Raw genomic sequence first — 17,674 nt, forward strand, 5'->3', positions numbered from 1 at the left:
ACCCCCTGACACCCCAAAATTATCCCGAGGAGCAGCTGGCGTTACCTGGGAATGTCAGCACGGGCCATTTGTGGAGAGGCTCAGACAGCAATTCCTGGTGCCGACCTCCCGGAGCTCCTGCACAGCCCCAGGTATGTCCCAGCCCCCCAAACCCCTTCCCTTCCAGCCTGGGGACATCATCCATCAGCAGTGTTAAAGTCAAGGGAATCTTCCCTCACAGAAATGATACCCCAAGCAATGCCCTTGGAGATGCCTTAAAATAAAAGGTTCAAATGCGATAAAGTTTTGTTTGGATGAAGTTTGGAGTTTTTCAGGGAGCCAGTGGGAACCACTCAAGGAAAGCTTTCACAGGTGGGTCCCACTGGAGGTGTGCTCCGAGGGCAGAAGCAATCCCAAGGTTGTTGTCAGAGCTTCTGGAAAGCAGATGGAACAAAATAAGGCAATTCATCTTCATTTTCTGGTGATCAAGGACAGATGGAGGGCTGAAGAGCAATACCTTTCTCTTCAAACTTGTGTACTCGCTAGTGAATACTGGTTGCATTCTGACATTTAGAAATGTGGGAAAAGAACAAGAGATTGTGCACAGAAAGGATGCTTTTTCTCCCCTCTTTAAAAATTCACAAAAATGACTGGTTTTGGAAACAAACATTTTTCCACTTAAGACTTTCCCACCAACTTCATTAAACAGAGGTACATCACACTTGAGACACCTGTTAAAATAGTACAGAAATACCATTGGCTCCTGCTGGTGGTGAGAAACATGGCGCAAAACAAAATATTCTGTTCTTTACTTCCTCCACTAGAATTCCTCTTCGTTATTTTTGGGTTTTTTTTAAGTTATTTTTACTACCCTCTCCCTTACATTTAAAAATTTCCAGTAACTTCTTTGGGGGCAACTACACTTTCATTATACCAACCAGTACTGCAGGACAACAACGTTACACCATCTTTTTTCATGGCTTGTGTTAAATACAGTACAGAGAGATCAAATTATGGCCAGCCACATGCCTTTGGTAAAATTAAAAGTCTGGTGAGATCACATTTTCTTTAAACTCAGAAAGCCACATGTTGAACTCATGTCGTGTTTTGAAGTTCAATTCTGTACAAACTTCTTCAAAGCAAAGTTAAACAGCTGTCACCCCACGCAAATGGCAATTTCTGAGCTGCTCCAGAAAAGAGATGAAAGGTTTGAACTTCAGAGAAGCTCTTCACATGCCTTGATCTCCATTAGATTTGTGTTTCAGACAGGGGGTAGAAAGTCTAGTAAATATTCACAAACCTACAAGTCAAAACAGTGATACCAGTGATAAATATTTTCAGTTTTTAAAAAACTTTCTGTAGTAACACATGTGGCTCATTTAAGGAACTGACGCTCTTCTCCTTTGAGGCGTTTTTTCCGGGGCTGTACAAAGTCATCATCCGAGTCATCGGTAAGTTCTGGGTTATCTTTTTCACTCTGGCTGCTTGGCTGTACAGGGAACTTTCTCTCAGGATAAAGGTTCCTTAGAAGGTCTTCAAAGTAGGCTTCAAGTTTCATGCCGGCATCAGCCACTTCTGAATCGGGCTGTGGGTGAATGAACAACATCAGTGCACTGTGAAATAGCTTTGGACTTAGATCACATTAGGTCTTTTAGGTACAAACTACCAAAAAAAATTATCACTCATCAGCAGGAATGGCTATGGAGCACAGGGCCCCAAAGAGCACAAAAATACAGAGTGAGGGCAATCTTCCAGCCAACAACCACCAATGATTTTTTTTCTCTAACAGGTGACCACAGAAGCCTCTCACAAAAGCCACACTGCCTGGGTACTTCAAAGCTGTATAAAGATTCTAAAAACTCTTAAATCCTGACTGGGGTGGGAGCAGGGGGACAGAGTTGTGTTGTGTTGTGAAACACAGGTATGCCCTCAGGGTGTTAGAAACTTCTCTAGCTTACAGATCTTTTTAGAAACAAAGAAAATATTACTTGGTAGATGATGAGTGTAACATGGAAGACTGAGCAGTCCTAAAGTCATCAGCCACCACAGCTACCAGTTTCTTGAAGCAGATATCACCAGAGTAGGAGTAAGTCCTAGCTCTCAGGGTGACTGGATGAGAACCCCACAGAAGCCACATGGAAAAGCCTTTTTTCCCACTGTAATTCTCTCTCATTTTGTGGCCTACTCAGAACCTGCATCCTATTTCACCACATATTCTCTTATGTGCAGTAGGGGATAATAACTATTAAATGCAACTTGAAATCATAAGGGATCCCAGAATGAAAACCCCACTGAATTTAAGATCTGACATAAGCAGGACTAAACCAATTTTTAGATCATAATGCCCACCATTAACCTGTATGACAAACATTGTCCTTTTCTTTAGCTGCTGTCAGGCCATTCAGCTGTGTTTGCTACCACCCTCCTCCCTTTTCTGGAAAGATCTCCACTGCAGAGTTATCACAGCAGTGTCAAATCTGATCTATGTTTTCACTGTTTTTTTCATAATCAAAGTAAGTTTAATACAATAAATTCTTGTGTTGTAAGTTGTACCCCCATTACAGTTATGCTGAAAACAACTAAGCCAACAAAGCTGATAAAGTATCTACTTTCCTAACCTCATTAAATTCAGCACAGTTTTGGAAAATCAGTCTGAAATCAGCCACAAAATCTTCTGGCTTTGTGTAGAATGAATTGGTCACTTCAAGTCTTCTCTTGATGGTTGACAAGTCCATAGGCTTCTTGATTATTCTGTAGTAATCAGGGACCTAAGTGGTGGGAAAAAAGTCCAAAATGCAATCATGTTCATCATTTATTGTTTCATAAACACTTAGATTTGAGGGAGCAGGCAAGATTTAGTCTCATCTTCAAAGTACAACTCAAAGATACAAGAATTGCACTTCTAACATACATGCAGACAGTTTCTGGATTAACAGTGATGTATGACAATTTGTTGGCTAAAGTATAGTCTTTCCAATGCCTATTTTAAAATCAAGGAGAAATACATTAAAAACTCCACTAAGGACATATAATAGAGCAAATGAGTTGGTTTGGATGTTATTTTTAGGTGTAGTCAAATAAGCTCTCTATTAGTTTCACTCTCAAGACCACCATATGAAATAAGTCCTTTGAAATTATGGCAAATTTCAGAGACATCAGTGGTTTTCATACCCAAACTGTGGCTGTAGGATCAAGAGGTTTTTTTTCTTTAGAAGGAATAAGAAAGTAAATAAGAATGAAAATCAGTAGTAATATATTTTTATTTTTTTCTACATTCTCTTAATTGGACTCATGCTTTTAATACCTGAATTTAGTAACACATAACCATAATATGAATAATCAGTTAATCTCTTGTGCCATTTCTTATTATTAAACTCTGTGGAATGTTCTTCAGAATTCTTATTCAAATGGAGGAAAGGCTGCCTAGGAACATACTACTTTTTGATTTGATGAACTCTTTCCCCATTGACTTGTCCTTCCCCACTGCCTTGTCATGAAGAACATCTTTTCATCTGATCACAGTGGTAGCTCTTTGTAGCTCTGGACTTCTACTGCACCCAGGTACTGTTTACCATTTTAAACTAACAAATTTCAAGTCAATAAGAAATTCAATTTTGTGTAAGTACTATGGAGTATCCCAATTCTCAAAATCAGGTTATGTTTAAAACCCCCAAATATATCCCAATTTACCTTCTCAGCGATGTAACTCAGGGTATGAAGTCAGCAGTGTTAGAAATTACTTTTCAAAACTACTTTTGAAGTGTTAAGTAAAATCAGTTATTGTGGAATTTTACTTGTAAATCCCCTGCCAACCCAATGCTTCAACTTTTAACTTCCCCCTTCAGACAGTTTCAATAAAACTAAACATGTTTAATACATTGAACGTCTGTGGAATTTGACTTATGATAATGGACTTTAGAATGCCACTAGAAACATGGCAAATATGCTGCTACCATAAAATAGAAGTGAGGTACATACTGTGGGAGGAACTGGATCTTGAAAGGCAGGACTCATTTCATGACAGTAGAGGTATAGCAGCAGTCTTTCACACTTCTGTGCCAAGAAAAACAGATACCCAAGTAATTCAGGAATCCTACACAGCTTATTTTAAAATCACAAACTACAGAAAATACAGAACTCAGTATTCCCCCTTTTTCTTTGTGTATTCAAATATAATAAACTGGATCTTGAGCCTTGAAAGAGATTCTAAAAAATACTTCTGTGTGATTTTATGCTCGATGATCCCTTATTAGCATCTTTACAGGGCTTATAACTTACATTTAATGCAAAATACAAATAGAGCACATGTAAATAATGGTGTGACAAAGTCTGTCCTCCACACACACACAATTGATGGGCAATGTGATCTGTCCTAAGATAAGAACACCAGGTGGGAATTGCAGGAGGAACTCTCTGGATGCTTGCATAATTAATTCATTCCATGGGTGGGGGAGTGGTGATGGCTGTGACTGATCTTGGTGCACATGGGCCCTCAAAGGGCACAGAATGCTCCTGGAGCCTGGGCCAAATGGCAAAGTGACCTCCCGAGGCTGCAGGGCAGCTGCCAGGTGCATCCCACCCCTGGGACACCTGCAGGGCACACCCAGCCCGAGGATGGGAACGCTCAGGTTAGGACAGGGGAGTAACAGGTGGAGATAAAATCCTGATGTAGCTCCATGGGTGCTTTGCTGCTTTGCAATTGTGCTTTGTACAAACCTGCATGTTTCCAGCTGACCCTGTCTATGTTACAGCCCTTCAGACCTGCTTATATTACACACTGCATTGGCAACATTTAGATACTGTGCTAGCAAAAAATCTCATCACAACCACCCACATAATCAGTGCCATACATTGTGAGCCTGGGAGTCTCCATGGTTCTTTCTACGTGTAGACTAAGACCCCCAAATGAAATATTCATACACAAGTTGCCATCAGAAAACAGCTAAACACTGACAAAATTTTCTAACACAGTTCAAAATTGCTTCAGCTTTAAGGTTTTAAATAGTAATTTTATCCTTACCCTGCGGTCTATGGGTGCCAAACCCACGGTGTCTTCCAATTTTCTTTTTTCAGAGCTGTGAGCAGGTTTATCACAGTCATATTCAACTTCTGGCTTGGACAAATCCCGACAGAATGTACAGATCCACTCTCCACTAAAGAAGACAAACAGACACATTGAGCTCAGTGAGGGAGCACTCCTTTGTGGAAGGCTTTCCACATATTTCTGGGTAAATCCCTCATCTGTGGGGTGGGTTTCCTCTGCATCTCTGTTGTATTCTTGGTGGTGGTACAAAAGGCTGCTGGCAAAAATGCTTTACTACAGCTTTGTTTCCTTTTAGTGTCACTGGTGCCATTAATGGTGTCCTAGCAGAAAGACAGACAGATGGTCTCTACCTTTGTCAATCCTGAGTTTTTTCACTTGAGCATTTAAGGACAGCACTATGAAAGCCCTGTACAGCCATAACTACAGAGAGACTGAAGGAGTCATATGGGCTGAAGAGAAGGAAAAGTGTTAGTACTATATGGTGAGAACTACATACCCTCTACAAGCTTGATCCTACAGCACATTACTAATCTACAGAGATTACCATAGACAGGATTCTTTGTGAAACTGAAAATATTTCACTCCTTAAAACTTTGAGGTATTAATGATTTTACCAGTTTGCAAAAGACAGTACTGGAGATTTAAAGGTCAGCATAAGATTATAAGATAATTAGATCTGCAAGCTATGTCTACTGATTGTTGAACACTATTTGTGAACTTGAAAGTTTTGAAAAAAACCTCTGAAGAGTCTATTTTTTCACTATAGTTCTCTACAAAAAGAGAAACTGCATGCTTGCAGATAACCACCAGAGGGCTGAATCATCACACAATAGACAGAATCCAGCAATAACCAGTTATGAGACCAAATGCATACATTTACCCAGAGGCATGTTAAACAAAGTCTTCATAAATGGGAAATAGTTTTTGCAGCACCCTTTATTTCATTTCAATAGTAAGGCAGAAGAATTCATCTTACTGTTTTCTATTCAGAGTGATCCAAAGATTTTCACCATCTGCCAGTTTTTAGCATGCAGTGGTGAATGATGGGCATTTTGCTTCAACAAGAAGTTTTGCTTTCTACTGTCTTAACTTCACAGAGTGATTTATGACAGTGTCACCTCTGTGCCTGGACAAGCCTCACAGAAATGATGTGGCAGACACACAAAATTTAATACAGGCTATGACCTAGAGATCTTGAGATACAAGAAATCATGTATTAAAATATCCAAGAATCAGAAAGAATGTTGTAGGTTGGAGTGAAAGAAATAAGATGCTGTGGCCCTATGAATCTATGTGGGAACATGTTTTAAACTGAAAGAGGGCAGATTCAGACTGGATACAAGGAAAAAGTTTTTTACAGTGAGGACTGTGAAACACTGGCACAGGTTGCCCAGAGAGGTGGTGGATGCCTTATACCTGGAAACATTCAAGGCCAGGTTGGATGGGGCTCTGAGCAACCTTGTCTAGTTGAAGATGTCCCTGAGTGTTGCAGGGAGGTTAAAATTAGAGGGTCTTTAAAGGTCCCTCCAACCCAAAATACCCCGTGACTCTTTGAACCTATGAAATTGCTCTATCCACTTGAAACAGGAAAAAAAAGCAACCACGAAAGCAGCAGACTGCCACCCCTGACACAATAATAACAGAATTATTTTGTGTGTTTGAAGGAACTAATGCTAAGAGACTAAAGTTTGTTTGGCAGATTTAGAGCTGGGAGGAAAAAAAGCAAGCAACCCCACAAAGATGAGAACAAAAACCTGATACATCAGAAGTCAGGCGGAAACTTCACCTAACTGCTCTGGAGCCCAGGAACACAATGCACCTGTAGCAATATGCACCTTTAGAGATCTGAACACCTGCCACCAGAGTGGTTTTTGGCTCTCTTGCCCTCAGACATCATTACCTCAGTTTCCACTGAATGATCCAGTAAAAATAAAGCATTTTAAAGACTTGCAATTGAATATTTAATTTTAATAGAAATAAAGTCTTGTAATGGATAGTTATCTACCTGCTTCAGGATTATTATTTCGTTTCCTTGCCAGAAAGAATATTTATTAATGTAAGTGCTTACTGTAACCTTACTGGGTTTTCCTTATGGCATAAAACTGTAATGTAGCATTGTTTTAATTAAAAAAGCCCTGGAAATTGAAGTTTCAAAAAGTAAGAGAAACATTTTTATGTGTCATTTCAACTGACATTTAAGACATACTTCCAGAAGTATGCCTGTTCAGAGTAGCACAGAGATGATCAACCTGCTAATCTAAGTTGCTGTGCAAATGTTTTACACCAGTAAACTATGCTGATATTTAATCAGAAAACCTAATATTTATAAGAGCATTAACCAATGAGCATGTCATGACCAATGTTTTTATCCTTTAATGCAAACAAGCTCATAGCATGACATTTCCAAGCTGGGGCATTAACAAATGCCCTTTATTTCAATCAAAGACACAAATTCCAGAAGCAAATGCCAGTAATGCTTATAACAATAATCTACTTAAGGCTTGATTTTGAAAGTCAAGAAACTGAGCAATGGTTTTGTAACAGCCAACCAAGAAAGCCCAATGCTTGTTTCAATACTGGCTGTTATAAAATATGTCAGTCACTACACATCCCATGCTTGGAGTGTAGCCATGTTTAGCACTGAGGTAATATATTTAATACTATATTAATTCAGATTTTTCCTGTAGACATGTCTTAATTTTTTTTAAAATCCTTATTATGAAGAAATTTAACTAATTTCAGTCACCCTTAAAACATTTTATGACAGATTGCTAATTCTGCGTCCCAGCTTTAATAATAGATGCCCTAGATGTGAGCTTGCTTAATTGTCAAATAAGTGAAGAGTTTTACCAGATTTTGTAGAAAAATATACAATTAAGCTGAAGTTTCATGAAAATTCAGATTTTCTCCAAGTAATAAAACTCCTGGATAAAAGACTTTAAAGAAAGCACTGCTCTTCTTCTGAGACTGGAACTTTTTACCCTGGGTTTCACAATAGAAATCAAATGTCTTCTAGTGCAATTTTAGATGGAATCTAAAAAGTCAATTACCTTGGAAAGCTCATCAATGTAGGGACATGACAGGAAAGATGGAATACTTTGGGACACTTCTCACAGCAGAGGAGCTTCCCTCCATTTTGACATACAGCACACCAATCTTCATTGGGATCATCCTCTTTTCTGCCCTCACCAGCATGGGAGGATCCCATCCATCCTGTTTTCCCAGGGAAGGTGCTCTCCTGCAGTGCCCCTGGCTGGTCATCTGTGCTGTCTGGTGCATCTGTTCTTAGCATGGCTTCCTCAGAAGTGGAATTGTGACTGGTATCCAGCAGCAAGGAAGTAAGTATGGACTGCAGGAAGAAACAAAGGAGGTCAGATTACAGTATTTATGTGAATTTACATGACCCTAAAAACGTGCTAACTGACCTGAATAACAGATTTCTATACCAGCAGCCATACAACTTGCTACATGCATGCAGAAATTAGTAACACTCTATAACACAGGCAAATGAACAAAATAAATTAGCTATGAAAGGCTATTTACTGCTCCACCAATAAAAAACTAACCTCTGATGGCCCAAAAAAATAATACCTTGTTAAGGGATATTTCTGCACTATGCCTAGAAACATTTCCTAGCAGCACCTGAAAAAAATGTCATCTCTGCAAGTTATTCCTGGATTTCCCAGGTTTTCAATGGATAAAAACAATCTGATCACACCATTTAATTTAACTGGCAGTAGGGCTAGTTTGATTTTGAATTTCATCTCTTCCTTTTACTTAGCATTTTAGTTTTCCCCTAAAACAGTTCCCAACAGAATACAAGTAAATTATTTTAGTCCCCATAAATACAAAATACCCTCCAAAGAGAAAGGAGCTCTTTCCAGCTGCAAACATTACATTCCGAGGCCGGGGCTCCTCCTCCGTCTCTTCCTTCACGACAACGATGGGGAAATCAAAGGTCTCCTCTGATGGACTTGACTCCTGCTTAATTCTGATGGGCTCCAACATAACAACAGGGACTTTGTGTGTGGAATCAGCTCCTGGGGGCCTGCTGGAGGAGCCAGAACTGTAAATGACAGGAAGAGGCAGGAAAAAAAAGGAAATTGGGAGTGAGAACTGGACACCTTTTGTACACTGATGCTTTCCAAGACCTCAGGATGTGAATCCACTTTGTTTCTTTGAATCCTGAGTAGTATTCTCTTTATGGAATGCAACATCCAAGCTTATTTCCTTTGATGTATACTGAAAAAGCATTACCAAATGGGAAAATTTTAATGGCTCCACCATTAAAATTTGAGAATTACTCATGGTTTGACCCGTTAGTGCAAAATTTGCAAAGTTCAGTTTCTTTCAAATCATGCACAAAAAAGCACTTTCACTGGACATTGTAAACTACACAACCAAATAAAGCAGATAAAATAGATATTTATATTATCTTGGGAAACTTTCTTAGAGCCTTGCAGCTCCACCAAAACTTGGACCCTGTCTTTTTTCATGTATTTAGTCCTAACAAGATGAGAATGGACAATCAAACTTTAAAATACCTGCTCATCTTTTTAAATAAAAGTGAAGAATTTAAATCTAACAAAATTAATTCAAGCAGCAGCATATGAAATCACATTTTTAAATGCAAGTAAAGACTCTTCAAACAACCATTTAAACTGTTCATAAGAGTCCTTCACAGAATTTACCATGTAAATGGAATAGAGCAAAAGGTATTCCAGATTAAAAAGCACCTGCATTTCCAACTCAAGTAGGATGAATGTCATCTGATTTTTCTCTGCATGAAAAATTAATCTCATGTCAGATGCATGCTCTAATTTATTGCAACGCATTAACAGATCTGCACTCTTTAAACAACGCTGTGTAAATATATTTGTTCATTAATATTCCATCAGTTAGGGATAAAAACATTTGTGTAGACTCTCAGTAGATATCTAGTGCTCATTTAACTGTATTGCAGAAGAAAATGGTTAATAACCCTCTTTGTAACATCAGTTCCTCAATTCTGGAGTAATTTATAGTTCCACAAGGGCCTTCAATATGCAGCTTTTTCCTTTAGCTGATTTTTCTGAACTTAAAACCTAATTTATAAATGGTATTCTTTCAATAATGCCAACCTAACCATCATTTGCAGAGTCAATACATCATTAGATGTTCTATTAATGCATTACAAATGAAATTACTGTTTTTAGAATGCAAAGAGTGCTCTAACAACCATCTGGCCTGACCTGTTAACAGAGAAGGTGAGACAAATTGACATCTTTATGCATTAAAGAGAGAAGAGACTCAGGCATGCTCTGTCAGGTGGAAGTTACATTTCCTTCTCTCACACTTTCCTTACCTCTCTCTGCTCCCAACACTGGAGGCACTGGGTGAACGAATTGGAGGGTGTACGTTTGTCACACTGATTCCTCCTAGGACAGAAGGATCAGATTAGAACAGAACACAGGCCTGAGATGTGACTCAGAGCAATGCACACGTTTTGGGGAAAATTTCTCCTGCAGTGAGAAATATCTCATTTAATACATTTTCATGAAAGGATGAGAGGCATGAGCTAACAGAGGGAAAGAGGACTAAGAAAGGGCCCATGCATGCAAGGAGGCTGATGGGTGAGTACCTCGCCTGGCTGACCTCTCCACCTGATCCCTGCAGGCTGTTTTGTCTTACTAAATTCAAGCAGATCTCAGGAGAACTGCCAGGAAACTTGGAGCTGCGAGCAGGAAGCAGTCTGGGGGACAGATATGAGAGAGACCAAAGGTCTGGGGCCCAGAGAGCCAAAAGCCTTGTGAGGCAGACTGCTGAGCAGCAGCCCTGAGAAGGCTGAGCGGGCTGTTAGTGCTGCCTGTGAATGCACCAGCCGCTGTCTCTGCTGTCCTGCAGCAATGTGGGAGCACCACCAGCCAGCGCACGAGTGCTCCCTGGGAATTCCCACTCACAGCATTCCCACAGCTCAGGTCAGAAAATGGGAGCAAGGAACAGCTGCCACCAGCATGGTGGGCCACCAGCATGGTGACAGGAATCCCCTGGATCTTCCAGGTCTACCACATTCAGCCACCCATCACAGTAATTTCTCTGGTCATCCTGTGTCAGTGCTGCACTACCCACCCAAGGCACCATTTCTAGTGTGCTGTTACACCCTCTCTCACCTTCTCAAATACTTGTCTCTTACCACAGCTGCTAGGTTTTAATCTGGTGTACACCTGAGAGTGTCACTTTCCTATATATTTCTAGTCAATTTGCTAAAATCTACCCTTTTTTTTTCCTCCCTGTTTTTAAGATCTGGATGCTTTGGATCACAGTGCTAAAACATTATCTCAACTCTACCTCCTACCAGGGTTTTTCTACAACTTTGTGTTCATTTTCTTATTTCTTATGTTTAATATAAAACAGAATTAATTCTGATGTCAGTGTTAACATTGCCACATTTGATTTTTTAATTGCACCACTTAAATAGAAAACTGCACCACATTCAATTACCTGAGAGGCCTGGTGATGGTACTGAGGAATTTGGTGACTGCACAGTCCTGTTTGAAGGGGGTTTTGGCTGATTCTGCTCTACAGTGCCATCCTTCCTTACAGCATTATCCAGTGTGATGTTTCCTGAACAATCAATCTAAAAGGTGGAGAAGCAAAGGGAAGCAGTTAGTGTTGGGAAGGGAAAAAAACCCCTTCAAAACAACAAAAACAAAACAAAACCAAAAAGCCTCTGTCATGCTGTTATTTTGAAAGCAAAGACCAAAATGCATTTCACCAAAGTTTACCCGTCCAAAAGTGAGATGGTTACTTTTAAACATGTAATCTTGCTTTCCCTAAAAAGAAATAGCCAAATCCAGACAGTGCTTCATTTTAAGAGCAGATAATTCTGTACATGCCAATTTTTCTCCACAGGCTACAGAGAAGGCTTAAAGCAAACATGGAGCTTTCAAACACTGAAGTAAGTTTATCTCCATACCTTCTCTGGACTTGCTCACATTAAATACTCTCAAAAAGATAATATGCTATACACAAACTACCCCTTAATCCATGGGTGTTGAACAGGACTGGAAGAAACTCAAAGGACACTCAATCCCATCTGTCCCACATACCCTCTGGACAGGAGCCATGCATATTGACTCAAAATGGAAACAGCAAGCCAACACTTGCTCTTTCCACCATGGCTCAGGCCAGACAACTGAACTTTATTCCAGGGGCTCCCAATGCAGCATTCTAACTTTCCATAAAAGCTACACATTCTGGTTTGATGAGGGGAATGACTTTTTGAAATGTTTGGTTTCTCCCAGTATGTAAGATAATGTTTGATAAGATGTATCCAAAGTGGATGCAGCAGCCTTGGCAAGGTCAGCATATTTACAGCGATTTGGGCCATGTGTCTTGAAAGCATGAACTCCATCACACACAAGCAGAAGAGTTCATAATACTGTCACAGAAACAAATATGCTAAAATGTCTCACAGACTCAGTGGTTTAATGACTGTGTTGTGTAGCTCCCCCTCGAAGTCTGACAGATACTGTGATTCTGTAGCCTAGGTACTCCATTTTAATAAAGAGAGCACACAGTATGTAGGTAAAAACAAAGCATAGATGGGGGATAAAGGAAGTAACAGCAAGCTATGACTAGAAAACCATGACACTTCAGATATCTACAAACCTTAGACCACAAAAAACAGGTTAGGTACTTATGTGGAAAAATAAAATCACCTAAGACTCAAGAACTCCAACATGGACCTCTGGCAAACATGCACCATTCAGAAGATATTATAAAAGAGAAGCTTAGAAGGTTAAGAAATTATGACCTTACTATGCTCTTTCTATCACCAGCTCAGAGGCACATTAGAGAATATATGAAGAAAAGAAGTACCAAAAGGAAAAGATATAAGGAATATATCCAGTATGCTGACAAATAATACCTACCTAAGATAGCTCCTTTAATAAGTTAAAAATAGATTTTAAAAATGTTAAAAATCTACCAGAAATGCCATCAGCAAACCACTGCTATCTATGGACACTGATCAACAAAAGCTACACTAACATATTTTTGTAAGAATTTTGTAAGGATCATTTTGAGGGCTGCAGAAAAATATGCAGCATACAAATAAACATGTCCAATTACAACTTGTAATCCTACTTTTTTTAATTAGTTGTCCTAACAGCTGTCTCCCAGAATGGTTCTGAGTATTTCCAGCAATGTGCAGGCAACTCTGCAATGTTTATTTCCTAGAACTGTTTTATTTTGACAAACAGAATTTCAGTCTAAAAGGTTTCTATTTCTCAGAAACATTAGGCTTCAAAATAGAATCAGTAAAACATTGCCTCTGTGTCACACTCACATCAGGGAGGGATGGCAGATTATAGGAGCTGCCCACTGGGGAACTCAAATCTATCACGGGGGGGCCGTAATTCTTCCCATCACACCCAGCAGCACTGGTGACTGTGGGGCTGGATGGAGTCGATGTGGAGCTGCTTGCAGTTGAAGGGGTGGATGAAGCTTGTCCACTACTGATCTGCCACTAAAGAGAAGAGACAAAAATCCACAATTCAGCATTTTTTTGCTTTGCAACAGGTCACATCTAACTGAATATACTGATAGAACCAGCAGCTTAGCTCAGGAAGCTGACTTCAAACATAAAATCCTGATTTACTCTGAACTTATGTCATTTCATGAACCAATCTCACAGAAAGATGACAAGTAGTTGAAAACTATGAATAGAAGAAATGAATGCAAATTCTTAAATTCAAAGCTATACCTCAGTGTTAAGTACCTATTAATATTTCATGCTGCATTGACAGTGTTGTGGAAGAAAAGTAATAGTTTTTGTTAAATAAAAGCATTACAGGTAATAGGCTGAAGGCACAACTGCTCCAGTGCTTTACCAAATAAACCTGCATGCCTTGAAGTCTTTGATGTTCCCTTAACAACATAAAGTCATTAAGAATTTGAAATGCTGACTGGATCTCCATCCATATATACATTTAACACCATGATATGAAGTGCACAGTCAAGTCAGACCAAATTTCTTTCTCATCTAGATATATGCAGTTTTCAATGACTTTAATGGAATTTCCTGGCAACTGCGGGCAAAATCTGACTATGCTCAATTTCCTTTTAGTCAGTCATTTTATTTACTGGCCTCTAGTTTCAGAAAGACATTACTGAATTATGAGGTGTCTTGAAAGAAAGGCTTGTAGACAGGCCAGCCTTCTTTTCAGAAGCACAGAATAGAAATGACTTACTTTTTATTCTCACAAGTTCTCTTAGATATTGTTCAGCTTTCTTCCATTTAATTGAATTAGTTCTCTGACATCATAAACATTGCAAACATAACTGATATTACCCCACTTTTCAGGTGACAGATTTGTTTGATTCTTTCCTGCTTACCTGCACCCAGCAACTCATGTGGAAACAATATGGTTTTTAATAAAGATGAGCCTTCCTAAACACCAATGTGTTTGCTTCTGCCCCAGTTCAGCTGCTGATCAGCTGGGCATTGATCAGTCTCACTCAGCAGAGGTGCCACAATTGTGGACTCTCTTTTCTTCCCTCACCTGTAAGGGTTCAGATTTGCCATCCCCTGGGGAACCATGGCAGCTCTAGCTTTTCAGTCAAGGTTTTACCTGGCTCCTGGTGAAGTCACTATCATCAACATAAACTGGGATTTTCTGATTTGTCTTCTCACTGACTGCAGTGTACAGACCATAGCCATGCTAAGTTTTGCATAAATGGTCAGAAACCACAGCAACAGCAAGTAAGAGAATGAAACACCTGCACAGCCCGCACAGGGGCTCACCTCCCTAATGCTTCAGCTGCTTAGAACTGTCCAAATGAAAGCAACTTGACATTTACTTCATGAAGAAAATTATGGGTATCTTGTCATAGAAAAATAATGTAATCTCTGTTTTAATTGAAAAGCACTCTAGAAGTGTAGGATAAAAGATGATATAAGGCACATTTGATGTTTAATTTCTAAATGGAAAGTAAAAGGGAAAGACACTTTACCTGTTTTATAGCTTGCTGTGCCAAGAATGCCATTTGCAATGGGTTGGGCTTCACTGCTGGCCTTGGTAGGTTCTGATTCTGGGGAAATCTCATCTGTTGTGCAGGAAGAGCTGAACCATTGGGCTTGGGACTATGATTCTGAAAATGAATCAAGCGTGGCGGTGCCTGCATAAAAACAATGAAAGCAGTTCTGCAAGTTAGCTGAGGTCTGTTCTATATTCCACACATTTTTTACTAAATGGTCCTTTCAAACTTCTGAAACTCCTCATAAATTATTTGCAAATAAATACTACCACACCATTTATCTGAATGATCAAAAGCATTGAATTTCAATGTTAAAACCTAGTAGAGAGTTTTGAATTATTTTATTATATGAAGAGACATAACAAGAGCCAGTGAGATTGTTTCCAGCTTTGAAAGATACACGAGACAATCATTGGATGGTATGCAAAATAGATTTAGCAAAAAAAATTAATGACATTAACTTTTTGATCACTTGACAAAAACACAAAAATGTTGCTAAGCACTGTATATGGCTGGATACAATAAGGTTTTATTTTTTTCCAAGAATAAATACAGGCTGGGTGCTACCACGCATTTTGCAAGGCAAGTTTAAAATGCCCACTCATTTCTCAGTAAAGAAAATGTCCTCTAAAGCATCTACACAGCTGCATGCTGAAGATGAGGACAGCTGAACTTATGTATCTAGGTTTAATTGCTTTCCTTTTTTTCATATCTTTATTTTCTCCTTCAGTGCCATGGAAAAAAGAGAGACTGAAAAGAGTGCTGGCTTACCTGATGAGAAGCAGGAGGTTGTTGCATGGCTCCTGGCACTCTTGTGTTTGGCAGAACTGCAGGTGCTGCTCTGCGCTGAGCTTGCTGCCGCTGAGCCATGACCTGCTGCTGCATGTGCTGCAGGCGCAGCTGAGCCAAGCTGATCTGGGTTGGGAACTTGGAGAGCTGGTTGGGAGGTAAGCTGCCTGGTGGCTGCAAGTTTGCTTCCATCACAGGGCTCTTGGGCATATGTGGTGGAGTTTCCTTATCTTCAATTACTAAAGAACCTATTTTAACCAAAAGAAATAAAATCAGTACTGAGGTATGGCAGTTAGCAGAAATGCCATCACACTGTCAGTGACATGCAGCCTGACTAGAACTCAAAAACCATTTCTGAAGTAATTTGTTTCTTTACTCAGACTTTATTTTATTTTTCTTCACTGGTTCTTATATCTAGCTTATCTACAGAAACTGAACATGTCTGATCATAAACAAAATGGCCTGAAGGCTGTGATTTCTGAAACTAGATAGATAAACATGATTTGGTTTTAACTGTCACTTAAAGTCTTACAAGAACCCCAGTGCTGGTCTATACAGGTGCCATTTCTATTGTAGCACTTTTCAGAATACAAGGGACTGTACTTCAGAGGTTCACGAAATAAATATACACAAGAAAAAGAGTCCACCAAACACAGGAAAAAGTCAGCTCATGACAAACATCTCAGCTGAGCAGCAATTCAGAGTTATCACCACACAACCTGACAGCTGGTTTCTGGAAATATGTTTCACTTTCAATTCCTGCCTCTAAGAAAATTATTTATAAAGAAGGAACTTGGAGAATTTCCTTGCTACCATCCAGTGTCCTCTTGTCTGGGAAAAGGAGCTTGTCTGCCTTGAAGAAGTGCCATAACACTTTTTGCCTCTGACATTGTAGAGAATCACACATTTGCACCCCTGTACACTGAGAGAGCACTTTCTGATGAAAGGCAGAAGATGTCCCACAGGAATCTCACAAAGCCTTCTGCACATGACAGAAAAACAAAAATGCCCACCAAGATGACAGTGGAGAGAGAAAGGAAGCACAACAGTCAAAATCCTGAAAGGCCTCTAAAACCTTTAAGTCCTGCCAAGCTGTTGAGTTCTTAGAGTGCTTATCATTGTGGCTGAAAGCTGTCCCATGGGAAAGGACCTGGGAGTGCTGGTTGACAGCAGGAAACCTTTCTTTGGATAGGAAATAAGGTTAAAAACTGTGTTCCTTGTTTTAGAAGCCAGAAGTTAGAAGTATTGACCAGAAAGCTGAAAGCTGCTATTTTCACCATCACATATACCATTCAAACAAGATACGTTTGTTAATACTTTATCATAGTATTCATAAGTAAAACTTTTCCCCATGCAATGCACTTTAAATGTTTTTCACAGTTAGGGAAATACATTTAACAGAGTAAATGAAGAAATGAATAGCGCAGAGGCTGTCGTCACAAAAAGAAAGCTGCTTTCAAAATAGGATCAAGACACCAAAAGGCTAATAAAAATGTATCATACCTAGATTGAAAATATTCTGAGCCCAGAAGCTAGGATCACAGTGGAACTGGATGGTATTGTTAGTCACTGGGGAAGGATCACACCTTGCTCGGAGGAGATACCGTAGTCGATATGTAATCTAGAACAAGAACAAAAACAAGGGTTTGGCTTTTTTTCCTCCTCTGGGGCCGAGCCATGTATCTGAACAGCACAAGAAACCCAAAAATACACCCCCACACACACCAAACAAAGCAACCAATCAAAAAAACCCACTAACAAAAACTCCCCTGAACAAGCCCCTAGAGAATAGAGGTTAAAGATAGAGAAACTTGTCCAAGCTACAAATAAAGGGGTATTTTT

General features: G+C 39.5%; 1 protein-coding gene across 1 annotated transcript in view; it reads right to left on the bottom strand.

Annotated features, from left to right (window-relative positions):
* Nucleotides 1-592: 592 nt before the first annotated feature.
* Nucleotides 593-17,674, bottom strand: part of TRIM24 (tripartite motif containing 24) — a 54,511-nt gene continuing 37,429 nt past the window's right edge. The window contains exons 8-19 of the mRNA XM_036405068.2: nucleotides 17,336-17,453; nucleotides 15,815-16,080; nucleotides 15,020-15,184; nucleotides 13,353-13,532; nucleotides 11,504-11,639; nucleotides 10,368-10,440; nucleotides 8,921-9,089; nucleotides 8,074-8,372; nucleotides 5,000-5,132; nucleotides 3,958-4,032; nucleotides 2,598-2,747; nucleotides 593-1,564 (exon numbers count right to left, since the gene is read on the bottom strand). Of these exons, the coding sequence (XP_036260961.1) occupies nucleotides 1,355-1,564; nucleotides 2,598-2,747; nucleotides 3,958-4,032; nucleotides 5,000-5,132; nucleotides 8,074-8,372; nucleotides 8,921-9,089; nucleotides 10,368-10,440; nucleotides 11,504-11,639; nucleotides 13,353-13,532; nucleotides 15,020-15,184; nucleotides 15,815-16,080; nucleotides 17,336-17,453 (1,974 nt within the window). The 3' untranslated portion in view covers nucleotides 593-1,354. The remainder of the gene's footprint in view (nucleotides 1,565-2,597; nucleotides 2,748-3,957; nucleotides 4,033-4,999; nucleotides 5,133-8,073; nucleotides 8,373-8,920; nucleotides 9,090-10,367; nucleotides 10,441-11,503; nucleotides 11,640-13,352; nucleotides 13,533-15,019; nucleotides 15,185-15,814; nucleotides 16,081-17,335; nucleotides 17,454-17,674) is intronic.

The sequence above is a fragment of the Molothrus ater genome, chromosome 5 (assembly GCF_012460135.2).
Source record: "Molothrus ater isolate BHLD 08-10-18 breed brown headed cowbird chromosome 5, BPBGC_Mater_1.1, whole genome shotgun sequence".
Lineage (NCBI taxonomy): Eukaryota > Metazoa > Chordata > Aves > Passeriformes > Icteridae > Molothrus > Molothrus ater.